The following is a 16,154-nucleotide window of genomic DNA, read 5'->3' on the forward strand; positions in this document are numbered from 1 at the left end:
AATTGAATAATATTTAGGGCTATTCCAGAAATAAATACATGGGGGGGTCGGGAGGCACCTTTTGTATATACCAAGCACCCATAAAAAAAAATAAAAAATTACCCCATGACCCATCAAATTAATAAACTCATTTTACAATGACCCATCTAATTAAAAAAAAAAAATAACCAGACCCACCACAAAAATATTTTTAAAAATGAAAACGGTACAAATCTCGTGAGGTTTTCGGGACAAACAGACGCGGTAATGCCTGTGCGACATTGTATCACAGTAGTTCTGAAGAAACGATGTCACATCAACAATCAAAGGCATCTATGGCGGGGATGTTGGAAAGATTGGGAGTCCAAACGATGCTATTATCATGAAATGGGTATGGATATGTTTTTCCACGAATCGTTCGTCTTCTAATGGAGCCCGCGCCCGGAAGCCTCTATATCACCATCACACCGACTGATAAATATAACGCATCGGTACCCTCGTATAAATCAACTAAGGTTTGTCTATTTTTATTAGAAAACGGAATACCTATTGGTTTCAAAATATTCCCAAAATCGATGCACTGTAAACTGTAATAATCTACAAAACAGAGTTCGACGCCATCACGTCCAAAGGGACCCTACTAAACGCGCCTCTAATTTGAAGAGTGCCGTAATGGAAAGTTATGCGCTGCAAAGAGCGACAACTCGAATAGTTCTATGTTACTTCCGATTTCCGATTTCGAAAGCAGCATTTAGAAAGCACGTTTTCAATTTTCCCTCCGACGTTTTGTAACCAACACGACAAGAGCGACAATAAAAATATTCTGAAAACTCAACACCCACGTGGCACAAAATAAAACAATAGAAACTACCCATAATAAATATTTTTTTAACAGTCCAACCACGGACCAAATAAAATATGAAAAAATACGACCACCCACACAAAAAAATATCATTTGCCGCCCGACCCCCCCATTTGATCATTTCTGGAACAGCCCTTATCAAATGTTACTGAAATCTTAGCAAATTTTCTGAAGGTCTTTAGTGGGATAAATTTGTTACAGTCAAATTAGGACATGATACAGAGTCATCTAGGGTGTGAAATGGAAATCTGTATTGGGTGAAGCGAAGCGAGTCCCAATACGGATTTATGTCCAAAACTGACAATCTAATTATCATTCAGATCTGTTTGCTGGGGGTGCATGCACAAGTGTGCACGTTAAGCTTGAGGAAAACCATGCCCCAGAGCATGACTAATTCAAACTGTATCGAATTTAACTTTGACCTTCAACCTGACCTGGACTAAAGTTTTGACCTTTAACTAATGACCATATTCATAGTCTCCATCTTGTAAAAATTGATAGCTATTGACAAGGTTAAAATTGTAGACAAACAGGCAGGCCAAAAACAGCAAACTATCCTCTTCAATCATCATCAAAATATACAATTTTTTATTTGGAGATGAAGAAGTGCCCTCTGAACCTTGGGTATTTCCTTGGAGCCCAGCGCCTGCGGACCTTCTCGGTTTAGGTAGCTGCGGTACATGCTGCCCTTCTTGGATAGGGACGGTGTATCTGGGGACTGTAAATATAAAACACATATATTACTCTCAAAAAAAAAAAAAAAACTTCCGTCACTGTGTTATCAATTTTCTTCTGAAAAAAAGAAACAAGCCATGAACTCTTACGCTACATGGTAAAACTAGCACTGACTGTGTCCACTGACTTGTACTATGTTGGTAGGGCGAGATTTTGACAGTTTAAACTTATCGCTTAAGTTAGCGCAGGTTTTATTTATGTGAACTAATATCACTTTGGTGGGGACAGCCTCGGACTGATATAACTTATCACTTTGGTGGGGACAGCCTCTGACTGAGATAACTTATCACTTTGGTGGGGCCAGGTTAACAAATATTACCTTGTGGGGTCAGCCTTTGACTGATAATTCATTACTTTGGTGGGATGAGCTTTTAACTACAATAATTTAGTACCTTGGTAGAACTAGCCTTAATCATTACTTTGGTGAAGCCAGTCTTTGACTGTTTAAATTTAGTACTTTGGTGTGGATAGCCTTTGACTGTGATAATTTAGTACTTTGGTGGGGCTAGCCTTTGACTGTGATAACTTAGTACTTTGGTGAGGCTAGTCTTTGACTGTGATAATTTACTACTTTGGTGGGGCTAGCCTTTGACTGTGATAATTTATTACTTTGGTGGGGCCAGCCTTTAGCTTTGATAATTTACTACTTTGGTGGGGCCAGCCTTAGACTGTGACAATTTACTACTTTAGTGGGGCTAGCCTTTGGCTGTGACAATTTACTACTTTGGTGGGGCTAGCCTTTGGCTGTGATAACTTACTACTTTGGTGGGGCTAGCCTTTGACTGTGATAATTTACTACTTTGGTGGGGCTAGCCTTTGACTGTGATAATTTACTACTTTGGTGGGGCCAGCCTTTGGCTGTGATAACTTACTACTTTGGTGAGACCAGCCTATGACTGTGAAAACTTACAACTTTGGTGGGGCTAGCCTTTGCACCAGGTTTGCTGGTTTCTTCTGACTTGGGTGTTACTGCAGCCTCACTTGAAACAATGGTCTTTTTGGGGGTGAATTTGACAGGGGAAGGTTTCTTTGGGGACGTTCTAGGAGCCACTTTATTTCTTTCAATTTTCTTCGGTGAGTCTTTTCTCTCTGAAATCTTTGTAAATTGACCCTAAAAGAAAAGGAAATTTTTTTTAATAAATCCCACAACTCAAAATGCAATTACATCACAATGCATACAAATGATGTTGGTTTTGATAAATGCTGTAAAAATAGTAGATTTTTAAAATAAACTCAAAATCCATGTCCTTGAATAAATACAGATGTACTGAAACTGTTTTTGTACCTTTTCTGAGCTGGGTGTATCAGGAATCACATCACTGTCATCGAGAGACTGTACCCTAGCTGCAAGCTTACTCGCCAGACTCTCACCTCCTACAATACAGTAAACATGAGGCCCATGGGTCACATCGCACACCTGAGTCACCTTGGCCCATATCTAAAGATTTTCCATATATATTTGCATGTAAAACTTTGGTCCCTATTGTGGCCCCATCCTACCCCCGGATTTTCCCTATATATTTGTATGTAAAACTTTTGTCGCCTCATCTTACCCCCGGGGGCCATGATTTTAACAAACTTGAGTTTGCACTATGTCAGAAAGCTTTCATGTAAATTTCCACTTTCCTAGCCCAGTAGTTTTTGAGAAGATTTTCAAAGATTTTCCCTATATATTTGTATGTAAAACTTTGATCCCCTATTGTGGCCCCATCATACCCCCGATTTGAACAAACTTGAATCTGCACTATATCAGAAAGCTTTCATGTAACTATCAGTTTTTCTGGCTCAGTGGTTCTTGAAAAGAAGATTTTTTCTATATATTTGTATGTGAAACTTTGATCCCCTATTGTGGCCCCATCAAACCCCTGGGGGCCTTGATTTGAGCAAACTTGAATCTGCACTATGTAAGGAAGCTTTCATGTAAATTTCTGCTCTTCTGACCGAGTGGTTCTTGAGAAGAAGATTTTTAAATGACCCAACCCTATTTTTGCATTTACGTGATTATAGCCCCTTTGAAGGGGACATGGCCCTTCATTTGCAAACTTGAAAGCCCTTCATCCAAGGATGCTTTGGCCAAGTTTGGTTATAATTGGCCCAGTAGTTCTGAAGAAGAAGTCAAAATGTAAAACGTTTACAAAGAGATGGACAGACGACGGACAACAGGCGATCAGAAAAGCTCACTTGAGCTTTGAGCTCAGGTGAGCTAAAAACCCAAAGTATCTCGAGTGATGAGTTCTTAATGAAACTTCTGATCTGCAATCCCCCCCCTCCCCTATCATTCCTATGGAATTCTTAGGTGTCCTTTTTTGGAAAAACACTTGCTTTTCAGCATTTGGAATGGGGCTGAATTTTGGTCCTCTACAAACCCTTAAAAAAAATCCCTGTGCCCTGTGTTAGATCTTACATGTACAACAGTATCTCCTCATTTATCTTTTGCTACAACATCATTCTTTTCTTTCCCATATCACTATAGGATATCAGATTACTGCAAGGTGTCTGTTTAATCTACCCACTCAACACATACATTAGGATAGGTTGATTTCTAATATGTGTTGTTATTATTATTTTATTTATTTATAAAGCGCAAAATTACATATAGTTTCTATGTGCTGCACAATGTTTGTGCTAATAATCAATGATAATATACTAATAAAAGACCTGCAAGAGCTATAAAGGAAATGATAAAACAATAGAAAGAATTTAAATAAAACATGGTGGCAAGATGACAAAGTGGTTGACTTTGACTTGACAAGATACAACTAGCATACAGGTATTCATATGCTGGATCAAAATTCAGTTTGCAAGAGCTTGCACATGGAATCCTTGATATTGCACTGAATTTTACAATTTTACACTCACAGGGCATATTCATGCTTGAACAAGAGTGTTTTTAGGTTCTTGTGGAATGTTCCATGTGCTTCAAGCTCTCGAAGTTTCAGTGGCAGTTTATTCCACAATTGTGCACCTAGTGTTTTTATGGCTCTTGCACTGTATCTGTGTGATGATTTCCTCACTACCAGTTTCCATTGGTCGGATGATGATCTGGTATTTCACAGCAATTAACGCTTAGGTAGAGCCTGGTTATTCTGGGAATATGACATCCATTTTGATTGGGTCCTGCCTAATCATACTGTCATGAATTGGGTCTTTAACCTACCCAATTATATTTACAAAGTCAGCAGGATGATAAATGTTCCATAATAAATAAATTAGCCAATAGCAGCTTTGTGAAATAGGTCACAGATAATCTTGGCTTCAGAAATATCTGCTGGATTTTTCTATGATATGCAGTTTGAAATTTTGTGTTGGTAATTCAATTTTTGGTGGATTTTTATTTAATGCAATTATGATGGATATGAATGGTCATTCTGATGCTTTACTTTTCATGGTTAAATTTCCACCAAAAAAAAAAGCAAAAAGATTTTTAATGACTAACTAGAAAACTGACACAGTCAGCAAGGGCCCAGCTGAGGGTCATAAGAGGAAAGTGACATCTGTATTTAATATAGCAATGTTTGGGGCTGGTATATATGTTAGAATTAATAATATATAAAGATACATTGGAATGCCAATTTGTGAAAAACGAATCATGAAGCATATCCATGAGAGACTTATGCAATTTAAATTACTTCTGTTTGACACACACTCATCCACTCAAACACAACAGAGTATAACAAAATCCCATTGTAATAGCTAGGGGATTCAAAATGGATAACTGGTACGAAATATGGTACATACTATTCGAAAAGGATTATGAATTTGACATATTGATGTCTTGGAAAAGGAAATTCTGACATCAGGGCTGTAAGCATTTTCAAACACAATGTCATTTGATAAAAGTATTCTACACTTTTAAAAATAGAGATTAATATGTCTTTAAAAACATAGGTGAAAAAGTTTCCATTATTCCTAGCCGAGACATACCATGTATGCGCAAAAAATTCATGAGCAAATATCAAAATACTCACGTAGAAAATGTGGACCTTACCGTCAACAAGCGCAGTGAAACACGCCAATTCGAGATTTTCGCCGACGAAAGCTCGGTAACAGTAATGAATAAGGTACACTCATTTTGCATCTATATTGTGACTTTCTTTATCAAAAGGAACAGTTCTCTAATGTGTAACATGCAATTACTACATAATTCAATAACTTGAAGCATGAAGCAGTTTCACTTCGCAACCGGATATAAGAAATTTTATTTCGTATTCCGATCCCGATTGAAAAGTTGTTGACTGGGAATGATGTGTTTTAATTCAATATGTCAAGCTTTTTTATATCACATTAAAAAATCAATATATGCACCCAGGGGTGCATGAGCCGAGTTGCATGGGATACATTGTAAAGTCAGGAATGATGTGGCATATTTATAATTGTGAAGAACTAATTTCGAGTTACTGTCCAGAAACCATATTTGCCTGAAGTTTTCAATCTATTTTCAGTTACTGTGACCTTGACCTTTGATCTATTTTCTCCAAAATCAATAGGGGCCTTGCTTTGCTGGTATCCAACAATATATCCAAGTTTCATTTGATTCAAATTAAAAAAAAATTCAGTTATCATCCGGAAACCAAAATTTTTGGGAATTTTAAATCTATTTTCTGTCACTGTGACCTTGACCTTTGACCTATTTTCTCCAAAATCAATAGGGGACTTCCTTACCTGGTACATAACAATATCCTTAAGTATCATTTAATTCGGATTTAAACTTTCTGAGTTATCATCCGGAAACCAAATATTTCTGAAATTTTCATTCTATATTCGGTCACTGTGACCTTGACCTTTGTTCTCCAAAATCAATAGGGATCTTCCTTACCTGGTACCCAACAATATCAAAGTTTCATTTGATTCGGATTTAAACTGTCTGAGTTATCATCCGGAAACCAAATTTTTCTGAAATTTTCATTTCATGAATAGTCAATGTACCTCACCCCCCTTTTTTAAATACAAAATTTGACTGCAGCTGATAAAACACGCCTTGGAAGGAATCAATATCGGACATTCATATCGCCATCTAAAATCAAACAGATATCTTTAAAATACCACATTTCGGAAAACGGACGCGTGGTTCCGCATTTACATTTGATTGTAACGTAGGCCGAGTATAGGTCTACTTTAAATGGAAACCATATTGCTACTTCAATGTCCAGTGCGCGTGACCTTTGACCTTTTGACCCCAAAATCGATAGGGAACATCTTCATCCCATGGGTAGTCCATATGTATGATATGGTGACTGTAGGTGGAAAGGATAACGCTTTAGAGCCCGGAAACCATATTGCTACTTCGATGTCCAGTGTGCTTGACCTTTGACCTTTTGACCCAAAAATCGATAGGGAACATCTTCACTCCATGGGTAGTCCATATGTATGATATGGTGACTGTAGGTGGAAAGGATAACGCTTTAGAGCCCGGAAACCATATTGCTACTTCGATGTCCAGTGCACTTGACCTTTGACCCCAAAATCGATAGGGAACATCTTCATCCCATGGGTAGTCCATATATATGATATAGTGACGGTAGGTGGAAAGGATAATGCTTTAGAACCCGGAAACCATTGTGTCTACAGACGGACAGACAGACGGACAACCCGATTCCAGTATACCCCCCCACAACTTGTTGCGGGGGGTATAATAAAGATAATGACACACATACAGATAGACTGACAAAGCGACATGACCCCAAATTCTATAGGTGTCTTCCTCTTTTGTAAAGTATTTCTGTACAAAATTTGAAAACTGTACAATGAAAACTGTTTGAGTTATTGTGTCACAAAGAAAGTGTTCATAATAACAAAGATCATGCCATACAGACAGACAAAGTGAAATGACCCCAAAATATGTAGGCTTCTTCCTCTTATTGTTCATTATTTCTGTACAAAAGAACCTGATTCACAAACCCCATATTATGGCCCTTAAAATATATAGAAATGAAAGTAAATGTTGAACAGGAGTATTGGTGTTATAAATATGTATCAGAATCCGGGGTTAAAAAAAACATGTTAGATTTTAGAAATAGGAGCACAACTAAAGCTGTATACATACTAGAACCGGATATGGTACCGTATTTTTGTCATTTTTCACCAAAAACTGGTTATTTTGTAAAGATTTTGGCATACTGGTTTCATCTCGCCCAAAATATTTAACGTATTTTTATAATATACACCTTTTCAATTGAACATACATGCAAAAATATTTTAGGGCGAGCTAGGAGCACTATTTTTATTTTTCAAAAAACGATATTACGGATTGCTGAAAAATATCACGGTTATAATGCGCTGGTTGTGGTAAACTTGAATTTTACATATAATATGGCTGATTTAAGTATCTTATGGAGAAAGAAACTAGGTTTTTTATTTCGTGTCATGTATAGGTCATTTTAGTTCGGTGTTTATTTTTAAAGCAAGGGAAATTCCCTCACCTAATAATAGTTTTCGGTTGCAGCTTGTTTTGCCCTTTTACTGTTCATTTTCAATACCTAGTTGTTTTCATCTTTTAAAGTCGTTCAAAAAGCATCTTCATTGCATCGTTGCTTAAAAACTGTGTACAATTTTGGTAGTTTTAGATTATTATCATAAACATTATCATTGAACGAAACGAGTTACCGAAACTGTTAGGCCTAGTGACTGAAATGTTCATGGCTTCTTCTGTCACTTTGGGATATATCAGAAAATATTCAGGCTTCACGCAAGTATTTTTGTATGGTACTGATATCATATCGAATAATTTTTGCTTTATTTATTTTACAAAATTGTTACTACGCAGCTTTAGACTGTCAACATTCGAAATAACTGTTTTATTTAACCTAACTTCACGTACATTGGTAGCGAGTCCTTCTTTGACCTACAGTACATCCAATTTTCGGGCTGAATATTAGCATGACCTGGTCAGGCAAAATGGAATTCAAAATAAGAGATTTAAACTACAATATGACTTACCATAACATGCAGCATTGTCGTCAGTTAAATCCGACACAGTAAATTATGTAAGCAATTCATAGATAGCAATACACATGTTATCGATGAGACATGACGTCATCTGTTGTAAGACATTCATGACGCATTTTATGATTCGATAGGCGGATCAAGTAACCCCCATATGAAAATACTCGATATACCGGTTGTGGTTTTTTTAAATTTCACATATGATATCGTCGTACATGTCAAGAGTTTTTTATTTTTATTTTTTATGTAACTTTACTTGTAATCAAAGACTGTGCGTTTTGTTTTGTTTTTGTTTTTTTAGGGGGAGGGGGTAAGACAATACAGTATTTATTGTGCATGTTTAATTTCGTTGATTATCTATTTCATAGGCCTAGTTCGAAGGCCTATCAACGCATCAGTGTTCCATTGTCCAATGTAAAATTAGAAAAGGAAAAGTAGTGTCGTCTTAGTTGTCAAGGAGGTATGTCCCCATACCAAGTTACATTTATACAATATAAACAAATATTTTTTTCGGCGTGCTCAACAAGTCAAGTAAAATTAAATTATGACATACGGGCTGAATGCTATATTATATATGTTTTGCCAATTAATAAACTGGACATGTGTTTTGCCAATAAATATATCTTAATTTAATAATCCAGCCTACAATAGCAACAGGAAATTGTGCTTAAATTGACCAATCTTCAAAACCTTAAATTGTGTACATGTGTGTGATGGCGGTGGTGGTCTTCATCCACTCAAACTGTCCCAATCCCCCTCCCGAATTCAATCTCTTTAAGTGTGCAGTGTCGACCCATCCAAGTCTGCTGCTTTGAAATATCGGTGTCAAATGCAACTAGTTTACACACAAAAAAAATATAGACAAAATGATTTGACGATTTGCATTTTAGTTGCTTCTATTCATACACGGTATACAACAGTACTGAATCTATAACTGAGAGAGAGATAGAGAGAGAGAGAGAAAGAAAGAGAGAGAGAGAGAGAGAGAGAGAGAGAGAGAGAGAGAGAGAGAGAGAGAGAGAGAGAGAGAGAGCATCAGTAATTGTATACAGGTACGGGAAGTTTAATCAAATCTTGAAATGAACAATATTCTTCTTATTAATTAACCATTCCATTTCATTCTGATATATTTAATTTCCCTTTTTTCCGTGTTAAATTATTCGGCTGGCACAAGTTAGGACTGCCCCCTCTCTTTTTAAAACCGATGTTATGTGCCTAGCTATCTAACGCCCTCTCAGTCAAAAATAAAATAAATATATAATCTATATTACAACAACTTCATTGGATTTACTATATTTTTTTACCACCGTAATACATGTTTATGCAAGCGGACAATCTAGGCATTTTTAAAATAATTTTTTCCATCTTCGATAACAAAATGTATTCAGTCCACGAAGAGCAGAATGGACCCAAAACTCAATGCTTTTATTTGTCATTTTATGGTCCACATTTCTTTGAGCTGGTATAACTCATGCTATTTATCAAATTGAAATCATTGCCAATTTATATCATGTGATATTCGTTTGTTCATTTTTAAAGTCAAATGATCCTGAAAGTCTCTTATTTTGTGAACTCGTGCTGCTCGTGCTGTGAAACAATGTGCCGACTAACACGTACAGGTGTTTTTGTACGGGGTGTCGAGAATTTAGGTGTGAACGTCTACGGGGAAGTCTGCATACGGATATGTATCAATATCTTGATATATCTATATACAAGAAATAATCCCGATTTACAAACATGTTGAGGTTTCTACTTAGAGATAATTAAAATCCATTTAGCGACACTGTCCACTCTATTTCTGGGGGTTTTAAAAACAATTTATCTGCTTCAAACATATAAATGTGAAAAACTAATACATAACGAACGTCATAAGTTAAGAGTAATTAAGATGAATTGTTTCGAATAGCAAACTCCAACATGTAAACAATTTAAGTAAGTTATCAAATCAGTATGATAATTCTTTAAAGATAGACAGTGAAGGTGCATTTTTTAAAATTAAATTACTATTTCAAATTTACAATAATATATACCATTAAATGATATGAATATATACAAGTCGCCGTTTTATACGTTTTAATTTTCACCCACTAATATTTCGCTTAGTATTTATTATCTTTTTTTATCACACGAAGGTGCACGTTGGCACAAAGGAGACACAGATGCCAGATATCCACTTAGATCCTCCGTGGACTTAAAGGTCTACCTCGCTCAGAAAATTAAGACTTCAGAGGTGCCGACAATTTTAAAGGTCCACCGTGTTTTATTTTAAAAAAATTAGTTTACGAGGTGGATGTTAAAAAAATCCATTTTCTTATTAATTACTATAATTACTCAAGTTTAACCAAAATTATACAGTTGTCTCTCTTTTTTTATCGTCAATTAATATCAATTTTAATGGAAATTGATACGAATAGATATAAATGCAACTTGAAAATATAAACTCGTCTTTGAGATAGACGGTAAACCAATACTATTTGCTGTGGTCCTTTCACTGCAAGGAATTTTAATTTTTGATCACGATTTTTCAATTATGTCCAATACAGCGGGAAAAAATTGTAAAATGTTATGTAGTGGGGAGGGGGAATATATTACAAATTTAAACATCGGGATAGAAAATATACAAGTTCCTAGTATTTTATTAGTTGTGATTTACAACCAGAATAAGCCCAGAGAATATATATTAACCTATGCGTCCATTTTTTGTGTATTACACTGTGATTCTCATAACGTCAACATCATGACGTTATATAGCTTTTCTGCTGAAAAACAACACAAAGTTTAAACGACTGTAAAGCGAAAACTAGAAAAGATATAGTTGTAAAATAAATTGTTCTATAAGCTATAAATCCTAGAGCATCAACTGTGAAAGTCTCATTTATTTTGGCGAAAGGGCCAATTTTAGTATTTTGTGGCTCTAGTTCTTTGAAAACTGTAAGATAAAAACTGTTGGGAGTTATCGTGTCACAAAGAAAGTGTTGACGGACAGATGGACGGACGGTCGGTCGGACGGATGGACAATGTGATTACTTTAGGGCTTCCCGATTTTCATGCGGGGCCCTAAATAGTGAAATCACTCATATACATCAAATTGCGTAAACATGAATTCGCATGTGCTCTGTTAACAACAGACAAAATAAAACAGAATAATTTTATTTTGCTAGTGATACCTCTTGCGAAATTACATGATAATAAATTCCTCGCATATATTTATGAATCTACATTACCATATACAGTGGAACCCCATTATTACGTTTTCCATTTTGTCACGATAAAATAACGTAATACCGGGGATAACGTAATAAACGTTCCAATTGAAATCCGTTAAAAATATCATTTGGAAATAGTATATCTTCCGTTGGTACTCCGTGAAGGGGTGTGTGAATATATCTTTACTGTTTCTTTGTTTTCATGACTATGATACTTTGTTTTATTTACATCTTATCTTTAATGTCCGTAATTCTTGTTCTTATCCCTTTTCTTTATTTCTGGTGTAGGATACACGTATAAGGATGTTTTGAAAATCGTTGCTTTTCTGCATTCATTTGGACCGCCATTTTGTTCAACTTTAACACAATGCGTTCATGTAAATTTCTCTCAAAAACTCGTTCCGGTTTGTATTCAACATTCGTATAAAAAAAATAACAAAACATCGTTTTTATTAACTTCTCTTATTACACAATACACGACACAATAAAAAAAAAAAAAATCCCAACAAAACTATAGACACACAAAACGCACACGATACCCAACACTTACACACTTTTCTCACCAACGATAAACACGGATAACAATTTAAGCGCAATCCGCATAAAAAATATATATAATGATGCACGAAGATTTCATTTATAACGCTAAATGATGGCACTTAAATCACGTGCGCATCAAGGGATTTTAGAATGTTCACTGAGGTAAGTGCCATGCACAAACACAGGACAGTTTGATCGGAGTATGTATGGACGAGATTTATGAACACCCAAGCTGCATGTCCAAACAACGGACAATTTTTTAATTGAACACCTTTAGTCACCTATGTCCAAGAAGTTACCCAAGATGTTTTAACATTGCTACGATAAATCTTGTCCTTCCTGCACAGACAGACAGAGTGATTCCTATATACCCCCCCTGAACGTATAACTAAACATCATGCCGTAATGATATGTTTTATTGAACTGCTATACATATCAGTTGTACTGATTCATAAATTGATATCGGCTTATTCAAATCTAAATCATGTAGATTATACTTCTAGATTCTGAAATTTTATATGTTGATTGGCGTGAAATATATGTATGTGCATGCACATGAATATGTAATAAGTTTTTACTGTTTAGAATGTCACACATGTAGATTGTACCTGTGTACGATTGATTCTTGTTACGATGTTGTTGAGCTTTATTGCTTTCGAATTTTTAAACTCTGGGTAGAAGTGAGAAAATTACCATTATAATGAAAATGACAATTAAATTTTGTATGTACCCGTAATAATGCTTTCACCAGAGTTTTGTTCCGTTATTATAGCATCATGAAAATAATAGGCGCACGTGGTTAGATCAAAGCAGTAGTAGGTCTTAATATCACGAGCTTAAATGATTTTGTTCTCCCGATATTGGCTTGGATAATTATAGAATAAGAAATATAAACTCTGGCAGATGGAATTTTGGTTAACGAATGTTATCAACTGACATGATAATCACGAAATTCTTAAATCAACTTTGGACGATGAAGATTGTTTTAACAGACCGCCGAACCCGTGAACCGTGACAGATGGAAAGGACAGGCATCTTTAAGAATTAAAAAGTGTGATGAAATGTTTAAAGTGTAAATGATTATGTTAGTTACTAATGATTTATTTACTTATAGTTACATATAGTGCTTCATTATTTGTTTTAATGCATACGGTACACAGTTTTATATATTTATTTATAGTGCTTACATACTGTACATGTACAATGTAAGCAGAGGCAAATACAATGCACACGTACATTAAATTCTAGTGCTTTGAAAAGCATGTAAATGTTAACATTTTCATAATTTATTTACTAATGCAAATGGCTAAATCCAATGATAGAATGTGTTTAATTCACTACGCATCAATAAAGTAAGCATATTGGTTACTTATGTAAAGATACAAAATATGCGATTCAGTTATCAGGACACTTCATTTATCCGGGCGATTTTGTCGGGAACAAAAGTGTCCAGATTAACGTGGCTCCACTGTACAATTAAAGTGTGCCCACTCCTTGAACTTTTCAACTGAAGAACCATGGAGAGAAGGCGGGACAATGCTCTTCTTGAAGGTCTACATGAAAGGCGAAGATAACAGTGATCAATCTCATTAACACCTATAAGCAAAAACAAAATAGAGAGTTGGGCAAACAAGGAGCCCTGGATATACCAGATGTGGGATACGGTGACCTGGGAGAATTTATATAACCATGAAGACGAGAAGGACACTGATCTTATCAAAGGTCTGCATTTATATAACCATGTTTTACAGACACTGAGAAGTCTGCCATTCACAACATGTGCATGAACTTACCATTCAAACTGGATGATTTCTCTTCTGCATTGCGCTTTGCCTACAAATGTTAATTTTGTACATGAATTAAGGAAAGCATTTTCATTGGTCGAGATGAATGTACATCAGAGAACATGGTAACACTAGCAATCTGTTGACCAGTTTCTTATGAATGCTTAAATTGTCTTTTTGTCCTTGAAAAAATGTTACCTCACAACCTTCAACATTCTGCAGCCCTAGGTAGCATGGTTCGAATAAAATCTAATTCCAAGTCACATTCACAAACTCTGGTGCTTTGTTTTCTTGGATGATTTTTCCTTAAACTTACATACTTCAGAGCAAAATATGCTTGTTATATAGAATGTGTTTCATTCATTGTACAAACTATTTCTGTACATTATTTGTGAAATTTTATGCATTTACTGCGGTATATAGGCAACCTGTATCAAGAGACCACCTGTCATATGTGACCTTTTTTCCATTCTCCGTTGAATTGTCTCTTAATACAGGTTTGACTGTCTGTCACAAAATTATAAATTACCATTTTCCTTGGAGAAAAATTAAAGAAATTACTCAGAAAGTAAATTAACGAATTTTTAATTGATTTCAACTGACATCAGATCATGACTGAAAAGATTAATATACTACCTTCGCAGTGATTATACAAATGACAGTTATATTAATATTTTGATTTGAATATTCGATTTTGTAGTTTCAATTTCCTCTGACGATTAAGGTGCAGTAAGTTTTCCCCTCATTTTCTAGGTAAATCATATTTCATTACAACAATTTCATTGTTAAATGTATTTTTTCATTAGATTTTTTTTCAAACCTTTTCTCAGCTTTTTGCAATATTATTTTAACAATCAATGAGTTTGACTCAAATTTGTACTCTTATTTATCAATTAAGAGGGAATAGTCTTGATTCTCATTTCTATAATTTATTCTCCTGAGTATAGAACCAGATCTAGATCCCGATCACACAACTCATATCACACGACTCATATCAATGGCCTTTGTAGAGTTTGTAGATGTTTCTTGGTATATAGATTGATTACAGTTTTATGGAGTTTTGGCAATATTTCAGCCATTTTACGGTGGGCTTGTTACAAACCAAAGAAAGCACAACTGGGTCACTTCACTGTTTGCTAGTTATTCTGATTTACGTTTTACAAATGAGGGACCTTCTGGTGGATAGAAATCAAAATTCTTCATATTCCGCTCTATCCTGTCGCCGTATTAGACTCAGAAAACTTAGATTTAAATGGGAGAAATCACTAAGACATCGTTTATGAAAATTTACATTCACGTGCTTTCATAAACCACCAAATAAGAATACACCAGATGTTGATATTTTCTTCCTGTCCAAAAACATGCATATCAAGTAACTCCGGTAGGAGCACAAGTTAACACAGTGTTAATCACTGCAAATACACAATTATCAATCACAGATATATTTGTTTTAGTTTTAATATGATGTTAGGATTGAGCATGGTACCTGGGTCTCCTGGGTTGCAGTCTCTTGCAACCGATTCTCCGACAGGCAATATGTGTACCATACATAACAAACCTAACAATACAGAAAACACCCCCCAGTTATACATACTCTCTTAGCTTTGCTTCCGTCTGCCATGTCCAAGGTTTTCTGGAAATCGTCGTCTTCGTGCATCTCGACATCATACACCACAGGTGATACGCGAGACTCTTCCTGTAACACAGAGCACTGCTTTCCTATAATTTCTTAACGCACAACAAAACCTAAAAACAACCAAATACAGTCTAACCCACTTACACTGAAGTTGTTCATATTGAACTATCTGTTATATTGAAGTCACTTATATTGCACTATCTGTTATATTGAAGTCACTTATATTGAACTATCTGTTGTATTGAAGTCACTTATATTGAACTATCTGTTGTATTGAAGTCACTTATATTGAACTATCTGTTGTATTGAAGTCACTTATATTGAACTATCTGTTATATTGAAGTCACTTATATTGAACTATCTGTTATATTGAAGTCACTTATATTGAACTATCTGTTATATTGAAGTCACTTATATTGAACTATCTGTTATATTGAAGTCACTTATATTGAACTATCTGTTATATTAAA

At 35.3% G+C, this 16,154-nt stretch overlaps 1 protein-coding gene across 2 annotated transcripts in view; it reads right to left on the bottom strand.

Moving 5' to 3' along the window:
- Window positions 1-16,154, bottom strand: part of LOC125645711 (replication factor C subunit 1-like) — a 56,492-nt gene that overhangs the window by 27,019 nt on the left and 13,319 nt on the right. For both annotated transcript variants that reach the window (XM_048871494.2, XM_048871495.2), the window contains exons 5-9: window positions 15,643-15,744; window positions 14,058-14,097; window positions 2,862-2,950; window positions 2,487-2,687; window positions 1,461-1,559 (exon numbers count right to left, since the gene is read on the bottom strand). In XM_048871494.2, coding sequence (XP_048727451.2) covers window positions 1,461-1,559; window positions 2,487-2,687; window positions 2,862-2,950; window positions 14,058-14,097; window positions 15,643-15,744 — 531 coding nt within the window. The remainder of the gene's footprint in view (window positions 1-1,460; window positions 1,560-2,486; window positions 2,688-2,861; window positions 2,951-14,057; window positions 14,098-15,642; window positions 15,745-16,154) is intronic.

This window comes from Ostrea edulis, chromosome 6, assembly GCF_947568905.1.
Source record: "Ostrea edulis chromosome 6, xbOstEdul1.1, whole genome shotgun sequence".
NCBI lineage: Eukaryota > Metazoa > Mollusca > Bivalvia > Ostreida > Ostreidae > Ostrea > Ostrea edulis.